A 26,783-nucleotide genomic window follows, 5' to 3' on the forward strand; every position below is an offset into this window, starting at 1 on the left:
TTCAATATGTTGTGGACCACATGTGGTTTTGGCACACGTTTTGGTTTTTCACATGTGATTCAACATGTGGTTGAAATGTTTAATTTCCATGTCCAACAACCACATGTGGTTCAAGATCACATGTGGGAATATTCACATGTGGTTGAAACACATGAACCTTCCAACATGTGATCTTGAACCACATGTGATTGTTGGGACATGTGTTACATGCCAATTGGAATAACATGTGAAAAACCAAAACACATTTCTCCAAAACCACATGTGGAAAACATAGAATCACACATGGTTTCAACATTACATGTGGGAATATTCCCATGTGGATGGAATAACATGAACAACAAATTCACATGTCCTAAGATCACATGTGGGAACATTCACATGTATTAGTAGACAACCACATGTGAATGATCCCTTCTTTGACACATTTTCCACATAATTTCAGATTACATACAATTTGACACATACCAGTAGGTTATTTGCAACACACAACACATGTACAAGAATAAAATTATCTTATTTATTAACAAAACTTCACCTTTTCATAACTGCATTTATCATACATCTCTAGAAAAGGGAGTGATTGACAGATCGCATGTACAGTGATCACGGAACAATTGCAGGTGAAGCTGCAGCTCTGATGGATGAAAAATAAAGATGGCAACAGCCACCACTTCAACTCCAAACGGGAGACCAAAATCAAAGGGAGTGATTGACAGATTGCATGTACAGTGATCATGGAACAATTGCAGGTGAAACTGCAGCTCTGATGGATGAAAAATAAAGATGGCAACAGCCACTTTTTGGGGAGTTTAGCTCGATTGCCATTTTGTCCCCACTTACCCTAAATATACACTGTCTTTACGGTCACTCTCGATGCAGTATGGAGAGAGGGGTCATATTTAGCGATACAACAGTGGAGGCGGCACTACCGTTCAAAGGCAACAAAACACAGCGCCTAAAGCTCTATGCACATGTGTACATGTTGTGACTAGTTTATTCACCATGCTATGAAATAATAATCCATAGTTGCATGAAACATTATTTCCATAGTAAATCCATACCGGGTCACTTCCTTGTTTGTCTGTGGACAGCGCTTCCACGCATGCGTTATTTGCACATGCGCTGTACACCCGGCAGCGATGTTTACTAAATATTTATTTACCTCAAAAAATTGTTTTTCTGCATTTTGGATTAGTACCCGAGTCACAAGATGTACATAGAGCTTTTTGGCACTTTGTTTTGTTGCCTTTGAACGGCAGTACCGTTCTATCGCTAAATATGACCCCTCTCTCCATACTGCATCGAGAGTGACTGTAAAGACAGTGTATATTGGGGGGATATGGCAATCGAGCTAAACTCCCCAAAAAGTGGCCTATCCCTTTGTAATAACTATGCTAGGGTGTCATGTGAGCTTCTTGTGAGCCTTCAGAACTTGGGGCTGTCATGTCCCTTTCAGGGACAGCTTCCTGTGAGACTTCAGAACTTGGGGGTGTCATGTCCCTTTCAGGAACACCTTATCTGCCGCTGACAAGTCTTCTGATCTTGTTGGTTCCCCTGTGAAAATTTAAATATCATTAGAATAGCCCTGTGAAAATTTTAATATCATTAGAATAATCAAGGCAATTTCACAAACATACTGGGGTATTACAACCAAAACTAGGCAAACCTAGTGTAGTCCGGCTGTGAACTGAAACATTTGATTCAGGACTTTATATTCACAAATGGTCCCATAACTTACACAAAATCTATGATGCATAGAGCAACATTCTCAGAATTTTGGGCAACACCCTATGCCCTAAAACAGATGCTGTAAAATGTGCCATGGATAATGGATGGAGATGCAATAAATCCAACAGAAAATGCTACAACAGAATCTGTGCCCCTACGCCCCGACTACAATTACAGCTCTATTATGAAACGAATACAACCCTAACACTGCAGGGGAAAAAAGAGCGATACAGGCAGAGAGATACACCAGATATCAGACCAGAACACTAATTGAGCACAGATCGGCTCTTCTCCTTTCAGAGAGAGCCTGGAGATGCAAGGTTAGCCTTCTTCTAATGGCTTTTCGGCAGAGAGGATGATGCCTTGTGGCACATCCCCTCCACCCCTTCATGCTCAGAACGCCCACGAGTTTAGCCTCAGGCAGGAAAATGTTTATCACATCACTGATGACATCACAATCGTGACAGACACCGCCAATTTTAATTAAGATATATCAATATAATATAAGCATGAATTAAGGTCAGGTTACATTCTATACGTTTTACACCCACTTTCAGTGATAGAGAAAACTAGAGAAACTTACTGTTCTTTGTCGCACTGCCTCACATCCTTCAACTTCTGGGCCATGCACTGTCTGATTAGAACCTCACTGGTGTTTGGGAACACAGCTTGCACTTGGTCTGTTGGAACAACAACAAAATACAAATTTACTTCAAGGTAAATTAAATTAAATAACTTAAGTTAACAAACAAAACAAAAAGACAGACCTCTTGACCAGAATATTTATTTTACACTATATTTTAGGCACTGTGTTTTGTTGACTTTGAGCCGCGATCCGCTTGGTCCTGTTTTAGTGCTGTCCATTTAACTACTGCACACCCCGACCCTCCAAACTGCACGGACAGTTGCTGTGAAGACGTGTATATCGATGTTTATTGGGGGCGATATGGAAAATTCGCTAAACTCCCCAAAAAGTGGCCTATCCATTTAAGTTTTTCAACTTATATCATCAAATGATGGTACTAACATGCATTGTCTGTGATCAGATTGCAATCCGATAGTGTGCTTGAAAACATTAGCATACCGTTGTTACAGAGATCACGGGTCCCAGGCTGCTCCGCCGTTTCATGGGGAAGGGGTGGGGTGGTGCTGGTGGAGGCAGCAGTGGCTTCAGGAGACGACAGGAGAGACAGAGGCAGAGGGAAAGACAGTAGAGAGGCAGAGAAGGAGACAGGGATAGAGGTAATTATCACCTGACACTAACATGCATTTTTTTTCTGAGATCAGACTGCAGCGCATCAGAGTCAAAGTAGCAAAAAATAAATATAAAAAAATATAAAAAATAAATAGATAAATGTATTTATTCCAAATCTATTTTTTTGACTAAATAATATTATATAGTATTTGTGTATTTAAATTAATATCCTTGCTTCTTTGTATACCACTATGCTGAGAACATCTGCACTATATTTGCAGAGCCTATTTGAATGTTGTTGTTTTTCAGTCACATTTGCAGGGTTCTCATACCTCCTAAAAATCAAATTCAAAGACTTTGCAAGGAATTTCCAGACCCAATTCTCTTAAATTTGAGGGCCGGGCAGAACTTTCAAAATAATGTAATGAGAACCATGTGCTGATTTTGTAAGGACTAAATAAGGACCCTACCGTTGTTGGGAGAGGGGACAGGGTCCCAGTCCGCTCCGGCACTTCGTGTGTGGGTGCGGTGGTGGTGGAGACGGCAGTGGCTTCAGGAGACGACGGGAGACACAGGCAGAGAGAGAGAGAGGAAAGAGAGACACAGAGGAGAGAGAGAGGCAGAGACAGGGATAGAGGCCATTGACGCCTGGCGTATTTTCTGTGATCAGATTGCAATCGGATAGTGCTTGACCACATTAACCTGATTTAATTTACACCTGGTAATAATGTATCTCCAGTGTTCACATTGAAATCAGGTAAGCTCCATAGCATAGAGCAGTAGAAAAACTGCAGTGACTGTTGTTGTATGTGGATTGAGAGGATGCATTGCATGTACACTTGTGTTCAATGTGGTCACAATTAGAGATGCAACGGTATGAGTTTTTGATATTGGTATGATAACCTTGGACAAAAATACCACGGTTTCACGGTATCGCGGACCTTTATGTGTTATTGTGAAATCTGGCAACAAAAAAATTGCCTACGTAATTTTTTTTTGCGGTTGAACCAAATGCATTTTATTTTATTTAATCTAATTAACTCATGTAAAATTAAAACACACATGCTTATCTTTTGTCAAATCGGATTGGACACTGGACATAAATGATTGTTTCAATGTTAATGCGCGCACACACACACACACACACACACACACACACACACACACACACACACACACACTTATTCGTATCCAAAAGTACTATAGGGCAAATATTAGAGATCCAGATATTTTTGAAGAAAGTTGCTGTACAGCACAGTCTATGATAGAACAGACACTGGATGCTTGTGTGTATCCATCCTCACTCTGTCTTGGGGACGTTTAGCCTACACCCTTACTTTCAAGTGGTCAAGCACTACCCGATTGCAATCTGATCACATCTGATCACAGAAAACACATGTTAATGCCAGGTGTAAATGGCCACATATAGACAGAGGGGGATAGATATGATGGGCACCACTGCTAATTATTTAGCTAAAGCTAGCTACAGCAGGGTTCATACAGACATCACATTACAAGATTACATTTAAAGACTTTCAAGTACTCTTTCAAGCACTTGGTTTGGAAATAGGCTATTTTCAAGGTGCAGTACTTGATCCCCCCCTCAAAATCAAAGCACTTCAAGGAACCCTGTTACAGTGAATAAAACAAGTATAGCTATACACATTCACTTACACTATAGGCAGCACACTGCATTAGAGGGGATTTAGAACCACAACCCTTATGATATTAACAGAACTTACCACAATGTATCCAGAGGTTGCACTGCAAGAGAAAAGGAAAATTCAATCTTTAGCAAGCTAACTTTTGACAAAGTCAGGCCTTAACAATAAAAGTAACAAACAGCACTTGCCAGATTATGTTTCCACATATTTTCCTTAGCATGGGAAGCTGCCAGCTAGCTCACGTTTTATGTTCTGTGTGCTGGAGGCATTTTCATGGCACAATTGTGTCAAACAATGCACTGTTAGCAGCATGCAATGCAGACCTTAGCTAACGTTGCACTAATAGACTACTGTTGCTCACGGAGGAAGAAAAAAGCATTGTATCTATGAATGGCAGTCTTACTACATGCTGCATAGCTTACGTTAGCTAACAGCTACCTAACAGCAATTCCCACACAACTAACATTAAGCTAACTAACGCTAGCGAACTGTGATAACAATACCATGACCTCAACCACGAGTGCTCGTCTTATTTCCTTCAAAGCCCTTCAACCAAACCATGTAACGCTAGGTTAAGCTAACGTGATAGCCTAGCTACTTCAAACCAAGTTATTCTGTGCAGCTGGGGCTAGCATGCAGTAAACGTTAGATGCCCTAAACCAAACCATAGCAGTTGTTTTTTAACATTTGGCACGCAATGCAGACAATATATATAACATGCGCCATGTCGCCATCCAGGCGTTGTTGCTCGCTGAGACAAGAAAACTGCATTTTAATACATGACAGGCCTGACATTAGCCGCAAAACGCGACTATTTCACTCGAGTACCTCTCCCATCATAGTCGCGCTCGCCCGACCCCTTTATCGAGGGAAAGTTGCACATTTAGCGATCTACAAGCTTCAAACATGCACCAATCACTAATATAAACTACGCACCTTGTTGCCACGGATGTTGTCGAGCAGGCCGCGCTGAGGCCGCGCTTTTTTAACTCGTATTTTAAGAAAGTTTGGGTTATTTGTGTGTCCGGAAACATTATTTTCCCTTCTCCAACGACTCTTCTTCTTTTTTGCTGCTCACCGGTTCAACTGCTCAACTGCGCCACCGCATCATGGGGTATTACATCATGTGTCAAGTATGGGGTTTGCCCTGTGTCGTTCTGTCAGTCACATACCCCATGATGCGGTGGCGCAGTTGAGCAGTTGAACCGGTGAGCAGCAAAAAAGAAGAAGAGTCGTTGGAGAAGGGAAAATAATGTTTCCGGACACACAAATAACCCAAACTTTCTTAAAATACGAGTTAACAAAGCGCGGCCTCAGCGCGGCCTGCTCGACAACATCCGTGGCAACAAGGTGCGTAGTTTATATTAGTGATTGGTGCATGTTTGAAGCTTGTAGATCGCTAAATGTGCAACTTTCCCTCGATAAAGGGGTCGGGCGAGCGCGACTATGATGGGAGAGGTACTCGAGTGAAATAGTCGCGTTTTGCGGCTAGCCTGACATATGCTACTGTTACAGGTCTCGGGCTGAGATCCCATAAACAGGTAACATCCTGTAAAAACAGGAGAAGGAATGAGACACGGACAAGGTGCTATGTTTACTTGCAGCTCCGCTCATCACAATTTATTTTATATTGTGCAAAATATATCTTTTTTTCTTTCTCTTTGTATTTTGTTTCCATATTTCAATGTTACTGTAACAATTCACATTTTCATCATATCCAAAAATATCATCAAAACAGGCTATAGTCACAATCTTATTCACATTCAAAATAAACAAACATTTTCCATGTTCCATTTCCTGAGTTAAATCAGTGTACTAAGGCATGAATAAATCCTCATTCAGTCTATAAAGTTAGCTAATGTTTCATTTACCACTACATTCCCACATTAGGCTACTAAGAAATGCAGAATCTCTAGGTTTTAACCTCTCATAGTGCAAAGAAATAAACGAAATTAACAGTACTAGCAACTACACATTGCTACTATGGCTGTGCCATTTCAATGAGAACATAATGAGCTGACTTACAAAAACGAACTTTTAACAGTGCTTCTAAATTCTAACTAACATCACCACATATTCACTAAAACAGTTGTGTTCCCAAAACAATAATGCTTTACCAAAAACGAAATGTGCTGGAGCTTAAAACCTAAGACCTGTTTGGCTTTTACCATGTTTAGAAAGAAACGTTTACAGCCGGCGCCATTTTGCATCACGTTACAGTACAAACAAAAACGTTTTTCTACTTGTTCACAAAACCATCTAAATGCAGTCATTACACTTGCAAAATCGATCTACTACTTAGTTTAAATGTTAAGCAACGTGTATGTGCAGTTGTACAAGTGTTAATACTTTACCAACCTGTAAAAACAGGAGAAGGAATGAGACACGGACAAGGTGCTATGTTTACTTGCAGCTCCGCTCATCACAATGAGGAAGCCAACGAGAGTCCGCTTGTAAAAACAAAGAGGGTCCGTCCGAGAAGCGCACCAAGTCACACTGCCCCCTGTTGGCAACACCGAAAACTCCAAAGTGAATTAAATCCTGTCATTTCACTAACAGGCTATAGATGACCCTTATGGCTGATTTTAGATTTTTCCCCTAACAGAAATAACATTGTACAAATAAAAATATATACACAACTACATAAATGTGACAATACATTGTGTGGGTGTCACACTACGTTAGCTAGCTAGATGCTAACGTTAGCTGTCGTCTATTCTGAGCTGACTGAGCCCATTACGTTAGCTGTCGTCTGTCTGGCCGAGTTGTTTTAACCTAAAATGAACGGCCAGTTTTGAAGAAAAACGTTACCAGTATGTAAAAATGTTTTGTCCTTACCTCAGACCTCAATGGCCTTCACTCAGCACGGGACAGCAGTGCCGTGCGACTGGTGCAACCATATATCTATGGGTGCAACTGCGGAGTGTATTAAAAAGAATTGGAGGGAAATTAACAGATACTTTTATTCTCCGTTGTCAACACTGCGCATGCGCATGGATGTTTGATCTAATACTAGAGACTTGATGAAAACCACAAATTAAAGACTGATATCCCGCTGCCACTTTACGTTGTATCCGACAATAAAAAATGGTTCAACCATAAATATGAATAAAAAACGTTATATTAGATTATCAAATTATTAATTTTCAGCTATTGGAGTGGATACAATTAAAATTGAATGAAAAGCTGCATGCTTTTGTTTTATCAGTGCACACATTAAATTCTCACATGTGGAAAATGTTATTCACATGTGAATAAAGCATAATCACATGTGCGATTGCACGTTTCACATGTGACTTTGACACATGTAAAATTATCACATGTGGAAAATGTCTTTCACATGTGAATAAATCATAATCACATGTGAGATTGCAAGTTTCACATGTGACATTGACACACATAACATTTTCACATGTGGAAAATGTCATTCACATGTGAATAAATCATAATCACATGTGAGATTGCATGTTTCACATGTGACTTTGACACACATAACATTTTCACATGTGGAAAATGTCTTTCACATGTGAATAAATCATAATCACATGTGAGATTGCATGTTTCACATGTGACTTTGACACACATTAAATTCTCACATGTGGAAAATGTTATTCACATGTGAATAAAGCATAATCACATGTGCGATTGCACGTTTCACATGTGACTTTGACACATGTAAAATTATCACATGTGGAAAATGTCTTTCACATGTGAATAAATCATAATCACATGTGAGATTGCAAGTTTCACATGTGACATTGACACACATAACATTTTCACATGTGGAAAATGTCATTCACATGTGAATAAATCATAATCACATGTGAGATTGCATGTTTCACATGTGACTTTGACACACATAAAATTATCACATGTGGAAAATGTCTTTCACATGTGAATAAATCATAATCACATGTGAGATTGTATGTTTCACATGTGACTTTGACACACATTAAATTCTCACATGTGGACAATGTTATTCACATGTGAATAAATCATAATCACATGTCAGATTGCACGTTTCACATGTGACTTTGACACACGTAAAATTATCACATGTGGAAAATGTCTTTCACATGTGAATAAATCATAATCACATGTGAGATTGCAAGTTTCACATGTGACATTGACACACATAACATTTTCACACGTGGAAAATGTCATTCACATGTGAATAAATCATAATCACATGTGAGATTGCATGTGCCACATGTGACTTTGACACACATTCAATTCTCACATGTGGAAAATGTTATTCACATGTGAATAAATCATAATCACATGTGAGATTGCACGTTTCACATGTGACTTTGACACACGTAAAATTATCACATGTGGAAAATGTTATTCACATGTGAATAAATCATAATCACATGTGAGATTGCAAGTTTCACATGTGACTTTGACACACATTATACTTTCACATGTGAACGTTTTTATTTCACATGTGAATAAAGCATAATCACATGTGAGATTGCAGGTTTCACATGTGACTTTGACACACATTATATTTTCACATGTGGAATATTTCATTTCACATGTGAGATTGCACGTTTCACATGTGAAAGTGAGTTTTCACATGTGAAATGGAAGATTTCACATGTGAATTACATGTGACTTTTTCGTAAGGGTTGTGTTGACGAAAATAAATTGATGAATAATAAAAGGTGTGTGGGTGTGTTTATTTTATTTTTTACATTTCTACCTCCTATTTTTCTCCTGCTTCTTTTTATTATTAGACATTACATTACGGCATTTGGCAGACGCTTTTATTCAAATCGACTTACAATATCAGAACTTACAATATCACATTTTTGTCAACAATCGAGAAGTCATCTATGCATACAATCGTCTGGCATTTACAGCTTTAGTAGTAATAGTTTCCTGTAAAGGATCAATAAAGTAGGCTATCTATAGCCTATATGTAGGTTCTAACCTCTGGAAGCCGCCTCGTCCAAGAATGTTCGCCTCTTAGGTCCAGGGCCAGGGGGCTGCCATTCCTCATCTCTGGCGTCATCAGGAGATGATGAAGCCGTCTCCTCGGGCTCATCCGTGTCTGTTTCAGGGAGATCTCTCTCCCGAACAGCACGGCTGAGAGCCTGTTGCAGTGTGAGCTGCCCAGGCCCTGGGAGCGGCCCACCACGCTTACGCCTGGCCTTGGGCATGACAGCTAATCTAACTAACGCTAGTCTAACTGTACACTAACGCTAATCTAAGACTAACGCTAGTCTAACGCTAGTCTAACACTAACGCTAGTCTAACAAAACAGACACACAAGACAGACAGACAGACAGAGACACACAGACAATTTTTTTTTGTTTTTTTGTTTTTTTTTACACAGATGCTATCTACCCTGACCTAACTAACGCTAAATGCTAACTGCTAAATCTAACACAGGCACACTCGCTAGCACACTCAGACACACCCGACACAACCCACCCACGCACGCACTCACCTCACACCAAGCACTCGAATCCACTCACTACACAATCTCACAAACTAATCTAAAATCGCTATGCTACTAAATTCTACTAAATGCTACTAAATGCTATAAATCTATTCTCTTCTTCTGCTACGGATACTGCTAATGCTACTGCTACTGACCAACCTACTCTACAAAGAGCCTCTGAGCGTCGCAAGGTTTTAACGTGGCTGCACTGCGCAGCTGCGATGTGATTTTTAAGGTGGCGCCGTGTGATCCCTTGAAGGGATTCATGCTCACTGGCTGGGTACGACCTTAAACAGAAGAATTATGGAATAATATGAATTATGATTTTAGGACGTCCACAGACGTCCTTGGCACTGAACGTTACTTTTTTTTAGGACGTCCACAGACGTCCTTGGCACTGAATGTGTTAAAGGGATAGGCCAACTGTCTGAGAGATTCACCTATTTGCCATATTGCCCACACATACACAAGATAAACAATGCCTTTTTTACCGTCACTCTCTGTGCAGGACATTGTGAGGTAAAGCCATCCACTTAGTTAGATTCATGAAAGAATGGGAGTTACCAGTACAACTGCCTACTCACATTCAAGTCACCAAAAACACACATTCCAACAGCGCCAAAAAGCTCTATGTACATGTTGTGACTCGTGTACTCACCACGTGATGAAATAATAATCGAAAGTTACTGCAAACGACCATTTTCAAAGTAAATCCGCACACCGAGATCTAACAAAGAGTTACTTCAGAGCATGTTCTGTGGACATCGCCTCATGGCAAACGAGGAAGTATAACGTCGGTCATACTCTGTTAGTTCGGTTACTCTTTGTTTGTTTGTTTGAGGCGCTGTGTGAAATCACTGCGCCTGACGGCCATGTTTGTAAAGTAGTTCCGGCTATCTATTTATCTTCGAAAATGACCATTTCTCATCTATTTGGATTCATATTTCATCTTGTGGTGAGTACACGAGTCACAACATAGAGCTTGTTGGCACTGTTGAAATGTGTGTTTTTGGTGACTTGAACATAGGTATGGAATTGTTCCATTAACTCCAGAGCCCTGTACCACGAAACAGGATTACTGGTTTAGCGAGGTAACTTCAGGTTTAACCCTAGTTTTGCCACGACGCTAGTTAACTTCTTATCGAGATAGATATAGCAACTTATGCTCTACGGCTAACCTGCTCTGTAGCAGGTTAAGTTCAGAGGATAAGATCAAAACCCATGAAAGACCCACCTGCTTACCAATCAGCTCCCTGGAAACAACGAGTCACCATTCATATGGTCCACATATGAAAAATACATTGCATTCAAATGAAAAAGAAAAAGAAAAAGAAAAAAGAAAAAAAAAGGCTCCTGTTGAATTAATCAAGGACTAAAGCCTTGCACTTGTTGCAGGCTACATTTAAATTAAGCCCTACTTACCACTTTGGAATATGTTTTATATATTCATTTTTGTGCTCTCAAGTAGCCTAGATACGTTGTTTGACCCCGCCGATCGATTGCAGCTGAATGGTGAGTGGAGAAATATCACTAAACCGTCATAAAAAGGTTACATAAACGTCTCCAAAGTGCACGGGGCCGTGTGCGCAATGCAGCTGAGGCAGTGAAATGGCCATACATGCTAGAATAGCCTACTACATCTAAGCAATTTAATATGGGATCGCCTGCACACAGATGATTCATATCTAGGCTATCCTGCATTTTGCTGCTGCAACTGTGTTGCTTTTGGCCTGTACGATGTGATTGAACTTCATATTTCCAGCATCATTATATGAAATATGGAGATATGCGACTCTGCTGACAATAGCCTATATATGTGACCACAAAATAGGCAATTTTTTTATAAATGAAATCTATGCCTGCCCTGCACGTACCGTGTCGATTCAGTTCAGAAGCTTTTTTTAATTTTATTATCATTCTTTTTTTATTGATAGCCTATAGGAATTATTCAATCAGTGCGACTAAACACATCATGAGATCATTATTATTCATTGAGCCTAAATGGTCTATACATACGGATTTTGGACTGAGATAGATTACACATTGCTTCCACTTGCAAAAAAGACATGCCGGTTTTATTGAGTTTATTGAGAGGGTGAATTGAGCTGCTGTAGGATACGTGGAGGTAGAAACCGCTCTTCAAATAAATGACTGATGTGGATAAAAGTGGTAACTTTAGACAGTCATTCGGGAACAGACTAATAATATCCAATTCGGATTTTGATTCTGACATTAGTAGTAGTTGGCTTTGAACGAATGAGGAAATAGGCGTGTCTGGCGCTGTAAAAGCTGCTCTGAGCTGGAACAGTCCATATTGCATTGTGATTGGCTAGTTGTTAAAAACCATGCCTCTTTGCGCGCACGAGCTCCTGTGCACGAGCATTTTCATGTGCACGCACTCTCAACTTGATTAGAAAAACCTGGTTCCAGTTAACGAGTGGCGACCTACGTTCGTGGTACAAGTTAACTACAATCGGGCTTATCTGGTTTAGACAAACCAGATCAAGGGACAGATCCTGGATCTTCTTATACAACATTCGTGGTATAGGTCATTTGTGAATCTAACTAACTGGAGGGGTGTATCTCACTCTGTACTGCACAGAGAGTGATGGTAAAGGCATTGTTTATCCTGTTTATGTATGGCCAATATGGCAAATAGGCACATTTCTCAAAAAGTTGGCCTGTCCCTTTAATTTTGTGCAAATATGCAAATAATTCAGGTCTAAAACATATCCCACTTAAACAGTGTTATTTTGCTGACATTCTTTAAAAAAGGGAGATTAAATAATATATTATGTTTATGATGCTCCACCAGCCATCAGTAGTAGGATGGCTGGTAGAATTGCACATCTGCTGCTTGTTAGTGTCTTGAAATTCATTTTGGTCCAGTACCATGTAACTACATATGAACTACACTTGAATAGGCTCACTCCACTTTATGGGCCGATATGCATGAGTGTACAGAAAGTAGTAATGGACTCAGCACGCCACCCTGAGGGGCACCCATGCTGAGGGTCAGGGTGGGGGAATGATGATTACCCATCCTGACTGATTGCGACAGTTCAGTCAGGAAGTCCTGGCAGATGTTGTCATCAACGCAGAGGGTGTGCATCTTGGAGACCAGCCTGCTGGGGGTGATGGTGTTAAATGCAGAGCTATAGTCCACAAACAACAGACGAGCATACTGTACGTTCCTCGCTGTTCTAGGTGGTGCAGAACAATGTGGAGGGCGATGGAAATGGCATCGTCCGTTGATCTGTTTTCCCTGTAGGCGTACTGGTGTCACACCAGTGGTGTGGATCCAGGGTGGGAGACACTATTCTATCTGCCTGGCCCTGAGACACAGCTCTATCTGCCTGGCCCTGAGACACTGCTCTATCTGCCTGGCCCTGAGACACTGGCCCTGAGACACTGCTCTATCTGCCTGGCCCTGAGACACTGGCCCTGAGACACTGCTCTATCTGCCTGGCCCTGAGACACTGCTCTATCTGCCTGGCCCTGATACACTGCTCTATCTGCCTGGCCCTGAGACACTGCTCCATCTGCCTGGCCCTGAGACACTGCTCTATCTGCCTGGCCCTGAGCCACTGGCCCTGAGACACTGCTCTATCTGCCTGGCCCTGAGACACTGCTCCATCTGCCTGGCCCTGAGACACTGGCCCTGGGACACTGCTCCATCTGCCTGGCCCTGAGACACTGCTCTATCTACCTTGGCCTGAGACACTTGCACTGTTCAAGTGCTAAGGTTTGTTGTTTAACATGCAATTGTAATTTTGTTTTTTTGTGTTTTAATGTAATCAGGATTCCCACGGGACCTTGAACTCCTTGAAAATGTTGTGAATTTGGGTCCTTGGAAGTCCATGAAATTGATGTAGAAGGAGTCTCTTCCACCTTCAGCCCCTCCACAGAGGGAGGTTGGTGCTCTCAAGACAGGACAGTATTAACAACATATGGGTGAACCCAAGAAGAACCTGGAGCACTCGATGCACTGGAAATGAATTCAATAGGTGCAGACTAAGGTTTCGACGTGACGCGACGTCTTCATCAGAGTCAGAGTCAGAGTGTGGAATTCCTGTGAGGGGGACTTGATGATGTGTGGTTCGATTAGTGCATTCAAAAGATTGTTTAAAAACAAGACGATAAGTAGGTATAGAGAGCTAGACTAATCATGTATTATTGTCATTATTTGTGGATTATGAAGCAGACTAATCATGTATTATTGTCATTATTTATGGATCATGAAGCAGATTAATCATGTATTATTGTTATTATTCATGGATCATGAAGCAAGAAAAAAAGATAGAAAAAATAAAAAATAAATAAATAAAATAAAAATAAAAATAAAAAAACAAATAAAAATAAAATAAAAAAATAAACAAACAAAGACAATAAAAATAAAATAAATAAATAAATAAATAAAAAATAAAATAAATCATGTACAACTATTAAATATGCATTATAAAGTATGAGCAGGAAGCATGTTCTTTTTTTGTTTTTCTCCTTTTTTGTTTTCTTTTCTTATAAAGATTCTTTCTTTGTCATGTGCTGTATGTGAATAGGGTGGGCAAAATAAGCTTTTAGCTTCAGCCCATACCTTTTTTTGGTCAAGATCTATGTAAAATGTCTTATGTCTATTGTTTTGATTATATGAAATAGAGGGTATTGTACATAGTGTTTGGATGACCAAAAATAAAAAATCTGCAAATCAAAATCAATCAATCAATCAAACAGTAATGGCAAAAAACAAGTAGTTTAAATAAGCCTCCAAAACAGTCTGTTATTGGTTGCTCAGGATGGGGGGTGGTCTATCAATAAGCCAATACAGTGACAGCACTCAAAAGAGGGATAGGCACTAAAGCCAACCCATACATGACAGGACAATAATAAGCAATAGAAAATATAGTAGGAAAAGATAGACACAAGTAATAAACAACAAGCAATAAACAACAACTTCCTCCCACACATCAAGGTACAGATTTCAAAAAGCATGAGAGGCTTAGTTTCTCATTAAGTGCATTTGGTTCCACTGTGTTCAGGGCATGAATTCAATAAGCCTCTCGTCTGAACAATTTCATGACAATGTCGCCCCCTATCTGTGAGGGAGAGACTTCCTCTATTCCCCAGAATTTCAAGGTTGCAGCAGAGCCATGTTGGACTTGAGCATAATGTCTTGCTATTGCATAATCCAAGTTGTGGTTACAGATGGCAGCCTTGTGTTCTGCAATGCAGGTTTTTTTTGTCATGTAGCCAGGGGCCAGATTCACAAAATCTTAAGAAAAAGAAATCTTCTCAAGTGCCATTTTTGTCTTAACTTTAGTCTTAAGAAATAAGATAGGAAAAAAATGCTATTTCCCAAAACAGTTCTTATGTATTTTCTTAACTTTCTTCTTATGTTTCTTCCTAAGAAAAACATTGTGAAGAAAATGTATTCTTGAAATGAAAGTTGTTCTTGATTTTTTCCTTAACTTTGAGACAGCCCTTCCCCTGTCTTAAAATTCCTACAGTGAAAAGTTAAACCTCTAATATCATATTTAAACACATTTTAGACAAGTAGGTTCTAGTTCCAAGTCTACATAGGCAGGGCCGTAGCCAGGGTTCCGAAATAGGGGAGGTCCAGCAAGGGGAGGCGGATTCGGTGGCGCCCGTCAGGGCGCCGCCGAAAAAAATTTGAGGTTTTTTTTTCCCCTTTTTTAGCCATATTTAGAGTAATATATCATTTTAAATCAACATTAGGATTATACTGTTGTGATGTCATTATTCAGTATATTCTCTTTCATGTCACCACCTGCTCAGCTCTCCTGTCAACATAATTGTAACTAACAAACACAAACTGTTTTAGCCAAATTCATATCAAAATGACACCTACAAACACAGGTACACAACCCAAGCCGTACACAACACACAAAGTCATCATCGATAATAAAAAAAACATACAGAGGGACATTTATTTATTCCTGATAGGAACGATTGAAAAATAAAATAAAATATATTATGTTGTTTTTAACTTTACACCACCTCTTTTTGTTACTTATTGGGTCATGAAACTGAAACCATGCATATAGCCACCTGCATATCTGACTTCGGGAGCTTGGCAATTGGCATCATGCATGATTAGCCAGTAGCATCCCAACGTGTCACACAGGTAACATTACTTAAGAGACAGACTACTACAACTTTCTTGGTTGTTGCTAAAAAATCTGTCAGTGTCACTCACTGTCTGTCGTTCACTCGCTCACTGTCTCGCAGCTCGCTCACCTTCAATTATCTCGCCAGGCAGACAGAGAGTCATCACTTACCACCATGCTGCTGCTCTCTCAGAATCAAGTTACCGCGGACGCGGCGTCAGATGACTTCCTGCCTGACCTGCCTTTCGTTTCAAAATAAAAGAGATCCCGTGTTTTTCATGCTTTTCCATGCAGATTGTTTTATTTTTTTCTCTGAAATATTAGGGGAGGTCCGGACCTCCCCGTCCTCATAGCTAGCTACGGCCATGTACATAGGTTCCCCTACACCTACCATTAAGATTAACATTTATTGTACATCTTTATTTGGTGTTGGGTCACTCTGCTTACCTAGCTTATTTTCTTTGCTAGCAATAAGCTAGCAAATAAAATTAGCTAGAGGCTTATTTACAACAGACATGACAGACAACAACAAACACCTGCCAATGTTTAAATCTTTGCCCTAGTTGTCCTACTCTACCTGTAAATAGGTTTTGTAGATGGAAGGACTTTGGGTTTTTATATTACTGTGTTATATTCCTCTTCTTTACAAGATTCAGTGTTATGCTATATCTATTAGATGATTGGAATGCTCTCTCATACAGAGAGTGTGGGCCCAGCATCACTGGCCACTCTCTCTGTTATTACTAGGTAGGTTTAAGGGGGTTTAGAGAAGAAGGGGGGTCTACAGTGACTTGGATTGATTCCAGATGCCAGGGCCACCAGGACACCCCGAAGTCAGTGGAGAACGGGGTACCACAAGGATCTCTAGGCTCCAAGAGAACAAGGTGTAGGGACCATTCCATATCTACAATGGGGGGTCATATTATGAACCAAAAGTGGGCAGGCTTGGCAGAGAAGGATTTGGGATGACATGTTTGTCTGAGTGCATAAAAGGGGTCTTCTGTTGTCCAGTACTCCAGATTTGAGGATTGGCTAGCTCTTATCTCCAGACGCTGCAGGTCTGTTCAATACCAATAATTGTTGCTTTGGAATAAAGTTTTCTGTTGCATCAAAGCTGGTATTCTGGACTCCATCATTTCATCTCAGAGGAAGACTTGACTGCAGTAACAACATAATGGCGATCACGAATTCGGACTGGGAATGCGCGATGCACCAGCGGGAGGCTCTCCCGGGTTGCGGCGCCCGCTTCAAAGGGCCCAGAGGTGAGTTAGGTGAGCGAAAATGGAGACGGCTTCACTGTCGGAAGCGCAAGCCGGAGGAAAAGAGTTGGATAGATGTTGAGCGCTCGGTTAAATGATAATAAATCTTGCTGTTCCTGTCGCGGTCCCTCTGATTAACGTTTTCCGGTGTAAAATATGTCCCGAATGTGTTTCAAATTGTAAAATTAGCTTTAATGACCAAAATGCGAGACTCATTGGCCAATAAACAGCCAGGAGTGGGTCTCGCGCTACTTTTGTATGCTAAAATAAAGCTGATAATGTACAATTTGATCCAAGGGACAAAAAAAAAAAAAAAACTTTCAGAGTACAACACAAACTGTCTATTTTGCTGCAACTCGACAGTGCTGCTTGGTCCAGGACCTTACTTCCTGGAACTTTTGAGAGTGAAAAACTGGTCCATGGGAGTGAATGGAGATGTCGGGACTCCAGGGAGGGAACTCCAGTCGGGAGCGCGTTCTGTTCAGGGTTTGCATGATAAGTGAACTGCGCATGCATGAGGGCAGGCGTGGCTAAATTCACACAGTGTACCAGAAAGTTCTCGCTGCAGAGGGGGGCTTTTTCTTTTGCTACGAGCGAGGTGCTTTTGAGCAAGGCACCCTTGACTTCTATCGCCCTGAAAAGGCGACAGCGTGCGTTGCGAGTAATGTTGGTGCATGTTTTTGCTCTGCCGAACAGAAACTGCCGGTAGTCAATAATCTTGTGCTTGTTTAAAAAAATTGCTGCTCGATCGTGAAAGTCTTTATGAATAAGCTGGGCCTCTAAAAGTTTGATAAGCAACCTCGATGTGACGAGTTATACTGTGCATCAATGCCCGTGATTTATGGCTGCTTTAGCTGATTGGACTCCAAATCAGCATACACACATTCAGTAAGGCACACACCTTTTAAGAAGGGCTGTTGTGGTGATTTGGTTTGCGAGCGAATCATAAGTTGGAGTAGTCACCAATTGGTTTTTCTACAGCGATATTAAGGTGATTTGAACTTTTATCTATCATAAGGCGTTATGAAAGATCTCTCTCTGTTGTGACATCGTCAAGTTAGCCGGAATGAGAAAAAAAACAAAAAAAAACATGTCTTCCGCCGCAGGCTTTCACTTAACACATTCACTGCCAGCCGTTTTTTTTTTACTGTAGGTAGCTTCTGCCAGAGGGTTTTTTTGAGGATTCTGGCTCATCTTTCAAGACCCGAGGATTCTTTTCTGCTAAGATTTTGTGAACACAAAATATCTCAAAATAACTAATAGAATGTGTGCTTTCTCTGTCTAAAAGAGTTAGTTTGTAGAGTTATTAGTTATGTAGGCATTAGCACTTGAATACAGCATGGTTTCAGCGTCTGAAAATTTAAGCTGAGATAAATAGCTTTTTGTGAAATTCGATAGAACAGTCACTTTAACCATTCATTTTTGGCATCAGTAAGACGTCAGACATCTAAACAATAGTTTTGAACAGTAATTTCCTCCATAACAGCAGGAAACCCCCCTCTACTTCAAACTCCTACCTCCGTGTGTGTTCTTCTTGGCTGCAGCGGGCGTGTCACAAGCTCGTTTCTGCTGCTGCTGCTGCTGCTGCTCTTGTCTGCTGGCGGCCGCTGGGCGAGGATGGGCTCGCTCGTTTCTTGGGGTTTCGGTTGAGAAACCCCAAGAAACGGGGTTTCTTTTGCGATTCTGGTCTTATTTATGCTGCGTGTTTCAAAGTGTGTTGCACCCATAATCTATTATGCAAATTTGCATTCCCCCACCGCCAGCAATCAGCGCGAAAGCGAAAGCGTTGTCGCCAATCCATTTTACAGTATGAGAATGGTTTCATCGCGCGTTCCCCTGCAGTTTTGGGTCTGCTTTTTCTAGTCTGGAGAGCACTGTCGCCACTTAGTTGGTCGGTGGAATGGGTTGTACACGTTCGGTGGCTCCAATATGTATATAAGAGATGTAAAAGGGTTAGATCAACGTCCCACCGTCAATTTTTTTTTTTTTTTTTGACGTATCAACTCGTCAATGGCAGTGAACGTGTTAACAATGGTATGAATTTTGAGTGAAGCCACGCCCTAGATTCGCTCCGCGTGTGACCGTGCTACATCACAGCCAGTGTTGTGGATGTGTGGGCTGTTTCGTGGAGGTTACATGGTTGAGGCTGTGAGTTATTTGAGTTTGTTCTGTATTGTGTGTTTTTATTTTTTAGGGCCGGAAACGGAAGTGGCTGTGATGTTTGCGTGCTCTGGGTGACGCGAGCTTGGTTCTTGATTTTACTTTTCTCCTACTTCCTAGGTTCTCTATGATGAAGACGTTAGAATACAACATTGCTTGCTGTACTTTACAGCCGGGGTTAAAATATGCATTATGCATAATGGACATGGAAGAGTAGACTGCAAGGAGAATGCATGGGGTCAGTCCTGAGTTTTTCTCCTGATATAAAATGCATAATTTATGTTTATTATTATTCTAAAGGCTGCATTCAATAATATATTACGATCTATTGTTTTCCCCCACAAAGTTGTGATACCATTAAATAATAGTAGGCTAGGTCTCTACCATGGCAACATGTCCCCCCCCCTCCATCCTCCCCTGCTTTACCCTGTCTGTGTGGAGAGAGGCGTTACCATGGCAACATGTCCCCCCCCCCTCCATCCTCCCCTGCTTTACCCTGTCTGTGTGGAGAGAGGCGTTACCATGGCAACATGTCCCCCCCCCCATCCTCCCCTGCTTTACCCTGTCTGTGTGGAGAGAGGCGTTACCATGGCAACATGTCCCCCCCCCTCCATCCTCCCCTGCTTTACCCTGTCTGTGTGGAGAGAGGCGTTACCATGGCAACATGTCCCCCCCCCCTCCATCCTCCCCTGCTTTACCCTGTCTGTGTGGAGGGAGGCGTTACCATGGCAACATGCCCCCCCCCTCCATCCTCCTCTGCTTTACCCTGTCTGTGTGGAGAGAGGCGTTACCATGGCAACATGCCCCCCCCCCTCCATCCTCCCCTGGTTTACCCTGTCTGTGTGGAGAGAGGCGTTACCATGGCAACATGCCCCCCCCCTCCATCCTCCCCTGCTTTACCCTGTCTGTGTGGAGAGAGGCGTTACCATGGCAACATGCCCCCCCCCCTCCATCCTCCCCTGCTTTACCCTGTCTGTGTGGAGAGAGGCGTTACCATGGCAACATGTCCCCCCCCCTCCATCCTCCCCTGCTTTACCCTGTCTGTGTGGAGAGAGGCGTTACCATGGCAACATGTCCCCCCCTCCATCCTCCCCTGCTTTACCCTGTCTGTGTGGAGAGAGGTGTTACCATGGCAACATGCCCCCCCCCTCCATCCTCCTCTGCTTTACCCTGTCTGTGTGGAGAGAGGCGTTACCATGGCAACATGTCCCCCCCCCCTCCATCCTCCCCTGCTTTACCCTGTCTGTGTGGAGAGAGGTGTTACCATGGCAACATGCCCCCCCTCCCTCCATCCTCCTCTGCTTTACCCTGTCTGTGTGGAGAGAGGCGTTACCATGGCAACATGTCCCCCCCCTCCATCCTCCTCTGCTTTACCCTGTCTGTGTGGAGAGAGGCGTTACCATGGCAACATGTCTCCCCCCCCCTCCATCCTCCCCTGCTTTACCCTGTCTGTGTGGAGAGAGGCGTTACCATGGCAACATGTCCCCCCCCCCCATCCTCCCCTGCTTTACCCTGTCTGTGTGGAGAGAGGCGTTACCATGGCAACATGTCCCCCCCCCCTCCATCCTCCCCTGCTTTACCCTGTCTGTGTGGAGAGAGGCGTTACCATGGCAACATGTCTCCCCCCCCCTCCATCCTCCCCTGCTTTACCCTGTCTGTGTGGAGAGAGGCGTTACCATGGCAACATGTCCCCCCCCCCATCCTCCCCTGCTTTACCCTGTCTGTGTGGAGAGAGGCGTTACCATGGCAACATGCCCCCCCCCCCCTCCATCCTCCCCTGCTTTACCCTGTCTGTTTGGAGAGAGGCGTTACCATGGCAACATGTCCCCCCCCCTCCATCCTCCCCTGCTTTACCCTGTCTGTGTGGAGAGAGGCGTTACCATGGCAACATCTCCCCCCCCTCCATCCTCCCCTGCTTTACCCTGTCTGTGTGGAGAGAGGCGTTACCATGGCAACATGTCCCCCCCTTTTCATCCTCCCCTGCTTTACCCTGTCTGTGTGGAGGGAGGCGTTACCATGGCAACATGTCCCCCCCCCTCCTCCATCCTCCCCCGCTTTACCCTGTCTGTGTGGAGTGAGGCGTTACCATGGCAACATGTCCCCCCCCCTCCATCCTCCCCTGGTTTACCCTGTCTGTGTGGAGAGAGGCGTTACCATGGCAACATGCCCCCCCCCCTCCATCCTCCCCTGCTTTACCCTGTCTGTGTGGAGAGAGGCGTTACCATGGCAACATGCCCCCCCCTCCATCCTCCCCTGCTTTACCCTGTCTGTGTGGAGAGAGGCGTTACCATGGCAACATGTCCCCCCCCCCTCCATCCTCCCCTGCTTTACCCTGTCTGTGTGGAGAGAGGCGTTACCATGGCAACATGTCCCCCCCCCCTCCATCCTCCCCTGCTTTACCCTGTCTGTGTGGAGAGAGGCGTTACCATGGCAACATGTCCCCCCCCCCTCCATCCTCCCCTGCTTTACCCTGTCTGTGTGGAGAGAGGCGTTACCATGGCAACATGTCCCCCCCCCCCTCCATCCTCCCCTGCTTTACCCTATCTGTGTGGAGAGAGGCGTTACCATGGCAACATGTCCCCCCCTTTCCATCCTCCCCTGCTTTGTCAATTATTTGTGCTGTTGTGGTTATTATTAGCCTAGTTACTCACTTCTACACTAGCTTAGATTGTGTTACTTATGGATGGCATGGAATTATAGTGAAAATAGATTATCCCCCCTTTTTGCTGGGGACCCCACTTTGATACAACTGTTGCGAGAAGGTTTCAGGATTTATCTCTATGCATTAGGCTGTGATTACTATTTATATACATCTATTTATTCACATAGATTCATGATATAGTATGATATACAGCCTACCTGTGACATCAATGTTTTGATTAATCTGTCTAAATGTAGCCTACAGTATTACTGCATGACTGAGCCTATGATGTCATTGTAATCACAGAACAGGTGTTGTCCATTCAATCAGCCCACCTGTCTTTATAATGGCTGTCTTGCACTGTGTTTGTATGAGACTTGACAAAGTCTACGGCTGAAACTGTTGTCAAATAGCGGTAAATTACACTTTATTGCATCTGGAACCAGAGTGTGCCTTCCCCTGGCTGCAACAACTTCAACATACTCGTTTAGTTACATTCCAATTCATCAACTTTGGAGCGTTATTTACCCCCCCTTCCCGACATGCTAGGTTGACATGCATTGGGATTGGGACATGCATCCCAATCGATTGCTTATTTCTTCTACTTTCATATGGTATAACGATTACCACTCACGCTTTAAAAACGAGCTCGCAGTCAGCGATGCATTTACGGGCCAAATTCAGTTAAAAAATGTGGGAATTTACGGTTGCGGTTTATATTAGGAAAAATGACAGCATGAAACATAAATACGAAAAAAACAGCGCTGCTCGGTGAACCATTTCCACGCCGAATTTAACAGAAGGCCCGGATAACTTGAAATTAATTGACTTACTTGCATATCCATGCCGTCTGTAGTGTCACCGCATGCAGCCGAGACGTTGCAAATATCCCAGTATCCCGCCGTACCGTGGCCCGCAACTCAAAACTTGTTTTGGCTCGTAATCCAATGCAACGACTGTCTGGCTTGTGAACACTTACTGCTTGATAAAAAGTAAATAAAAATAAGGGGGAAATATAATATGCTGCTACTGTCGTCAGTGTCGTGTAAATCATTCCTGTCAGGTCATCACAGCAAAGTGGATTTAACTTCCTATAGTGAACTTGATTCAGCGTTGAGAGACTCATTCATCAGTGGACGATACAATGTCAATCTTAGCAATCTATCCAATCAACAACCAATTAGGTTGAATAAATTAATTGTTTGGTATTGATTGGTGAGGGCGGGTTATGCTCCAGTTAAATATGATTCGTTGAAAAACACACCATTTCACTGTTCCTTGTCAAATGCATTTGTTTTCAACCAATAATATTTTGCATGAGATAAATTACCATGGGAATCAAACGCCCTAGGGGAGGATTTTTTTCTCCTCTACCCCCCAAGGGCATGACCAGGGCGTGACAGACTGGCACAGACTCTGTCTGCATGCCGCTCCATCACTGCCCTACAGGGGTCACTGTTGTTGAAGCATTTTAAGAATAGCATGATTTATATTAAGAAAAAACACATTTGATTGATATTTTATTAAACAAATATATATTATTATATAAAATCCCCCATCTCTTCTAGAAAATAGAGGAGGACCATCCTCCTATGCCTCAGTTTACAACAGGAGGATGAGATGGTTCTGATGGCTCATACGAGAGGAGGAAGAGGTGGTTCTGATGGCTCATAGGACAGGAGGAAGAGGTGGTTCTGATGGCTCATAGGACAGGTGCTCTTTCGGGCGGCAGGTCAAAGTACAAAAACCTAAATGGTTAAACAATGCTGATTTACTTTGCACATCTGATCTCACACACATCTGAACACCAACCATTTTTGTGGTCCTCTCTATCATCAAAGTTGCTGCTGTAAACTATTTTCCAGACATTCATTTAGTTTGACAGTGATTGAGCATGGATTTGATTTCAGTTGAGCACCAGTGATGTCCTCAGAAAGTACGGGATCATTGTGTTGCAGTCTTGTGATGACATCACTGGTGCTCATCTGAACTCAAATCAACTCAATAACTGTCAAACTAAATGAATGCCCGCAAAACAATTTAGATGTTTTGAATATGTGTGAGACTATGTGCAAAATAAATCAGCATTGTTTTTTGATGAAGTGTCCCTTTAAGTGGTGCAGGCGACCATGGGGGGAAAATCTGTCTTGAGGGGAAATAATATTGTGAATTTATTCTTGGAGCATAAGGCAGTCAAGCACACCAACGCGCATCGACTTTTCATCAGGGTCTGACAAACACGTAATCAGTCTGAATGATATACCAGCTGTGGGTGGTATTCCATCCCACACATGAGGCCTTGTACTGTATCTAACCAATAGAGGGCGCTAAAACAATAGCATTGACCACATGCACGCATGCATGCCAAAGAAATGTGAATCTACAAGATCTACAAGACATAATTACAATAAATGATTTACATATTAAATACTGAAAGTAATAAGCATAGTATGTCCATGCCCCAAAACGTATGAAACTGACTTCATATACTATTAATAAATTAAATTAATTTCAAAGACATAATTATACGTACAAGAAAACAGACAAATAATCAATCAACATTGATTTTGTCCGATTTTGTCCTCAAACTTTTTTCACATAAAGGACCCCTAAACTAATAATAAAAACCCACGTGATACGATTTTTGCTTTTAGATGTTTTATTACATGTATGAAAACCATGACCAAAATAGTCATTTTGGACATTCTGTCATTATGTTACTTATGGATGGAATTATAATGAAATGAAATTATTCCCTATTTTGCTGGGGATCCCTTGGAACCCCCTTAAGGACCCTCGGGGGGTCCCTGGACCCACTTTGAGAACCACTGCTCTAAATCAGGGATTCCCAAAGTACGGTGCAGCGTGGTCGAGAATTCTGCCACTGTGGCTGGGGTTGAGGAGGTATTGATGCGGTTCTGTTCTCTTTTTTTTTGGTGGGGGGGGTTGCCTTCTCTTTTTCTCCCCCCTCCCCCTCCTCCTCCCCCTCCTCCTCCTCCTTCTCCCCCTCCTCCTCCTCCTCCCCCTCCTCCCCCTCCTCCCTCTCCCCTCCTCTTCATCTTAAGAATGGAGTGAGACCCGTGGAGAGGCAATCAGGTCCAGCCAAGGACCCGAGACAAGAAGGATAAGACATCACAACATTTGAATCTTGCATTGTGGCCAGTTTTTGTTCCATTGAAGTGAATGGGGTGGGCGGGGTAAGTCCCACCATTGAAAAATGCTTCCACCAGATTAAAGAAAAGACATTATGTGATGTTGACTGATGTTGTTTTTTTTATGTTTTTTTTTTTTTACGTTTGTTTTCCTTATTATTGGTCTACAAACTGATCGTGGCTCTGTCAGTAGCTGCATATAGGTCAACTCAAGCTCCTGTTTGGTCCAAAATAGAGCTAGATTAGTTAAGTAAATCTGGGGTGCGTTCGGAAATATCACTCCGAGCACCCCACTGGACCGTTCGTAAATTGGGAGTGCTGTTGTAATGTACGGTACCTTCGCGCTCTCATCTCAGTGTAGAGCGTCAGAGTGGATTTACGAACGCACCCCATGATACAGGACCGAACGGGGCATCACATAATGTGCTTTCTTTAATCTGGTGGAAGCATTTTTCAATCAAAAGTGAAAGGACACAGATATGATGGTTTGTAGTGGGACTTTCCATGCCTGCCCCATTCACCTCAATAGAACTGGCCTCAAAGTCTGGCCCCAATGCAAAATTCAAACGCTGCGATGTGAATGATGTCTTATCCTTCTTTTTAGGGTCCTTGAGTCCAGCTGGTGAGCCCGGCCGGCACTTTTCTTTGGGGGGCCTCTTTCACGGCCTCCTCGAGGGCCTGGATCGATCGATCGATCTATCTATCTATCTACAGTATCTATCTATCTACAGTATCTATCGATATATCTATCTATCTATCTATCTACAGTATCTATCGATCTATCTATCGATCTATCTATCTTATCTATATATCTATCTATCTATCTATCTATCTATCTATCTATCTATCTGTCTGTCTGTCTGTCTGTCTGTCTGTCTGTCTGTCTGTCTGTCTATCTATCTATCTATCTATCTATCTATCTATCTATCTACCTGGAACTCCACCCTGAAGCGAGAGTCTTGCCGAGGAGAGAAGCTCAAAATGAGGCCGGGTTTCTTTTCTCCTTTTTCCCAGCTTCCATCAGAGTCTTGCTGAGGAGGGAAAGGCTCAAATAAGGATTTGTCTTTTATGCCGTTCGTGCGTTTTGAGGTTTATCAGAACCTGCACAATAGCCCTCGGCTTTTTAAGTCCTCACAAAAAACCTAAAGCAGCAGAGAGAGTGATGTAGCAGAGAGAGTGGTGTAGCAGAGAGAGTGATGTAGCAGAGAGAGTGGTGTAGCAGAGAGAGTGGTGTAGCAGAGAGAGTGGTGTAGCAGAGAGAGTGGTGTAGCAGAGAGAGTGGTGTAGCAGAGAGAGTGGTGTAGCAGAGAGAGTGGTGTAGCAGAGAGAGTGGTGTAGAGAGAGTGGTGTAGCAGAGAGAGTGGTGTAGCAGAGAGAGTGGTGTAGCAGAGAGAGTGGTGTAGCAGAGAG

The 26,783-nt window shown here is 42.6% G+C and overlaps 1 protein-coding gene across 1 annotated transcript in view; it reads right to left on the reverse strand.

Moving 5' to 3' along the window:
• Positions 1-509: 509 nt before the first annotated feature.
• The window catches only part of LOC310792214 (uncharacterized protein), a gene marked incomplete at its 5' end in the record, with an annotated part of 50,297 nt that continues 24,023 nt past the window's right edge, over positions 510-26,783 (reverse strand). Inside the window, 4 exons of the mRNA XM_083653942.1 lie at positions 510-1,554; positions 2,312-2,408; positions 2,813-2,896; positions 3,394-3,473. Coding sequence (XP_083510068.1) covers positions 1,515-1,554; positions 2,312-2,408; positions 2,813-2,896; positions 3,394-3,473 — 301 coding nt within the window. The 3' untranslated portion in view covers positions 510-1,514. The remainder of the gene's footprint in view (positions 1,555-2,311; positions 2,409-2,812; positions 2,897-3,393; positions 3,474-26,783) is intronic.

This window comes from Poromitra crassiceps, assembly GCF_964638095.1.
Source record: "Poromitra crassiceps genome assembly, chromosome: 17".
Taxonomy (NCBI): Eukaryota; Metazoa; Chordata; class Actinopteri; order Beryciformes; family Melamphaidae; genus Poromitra; species Poromitra crassiceps.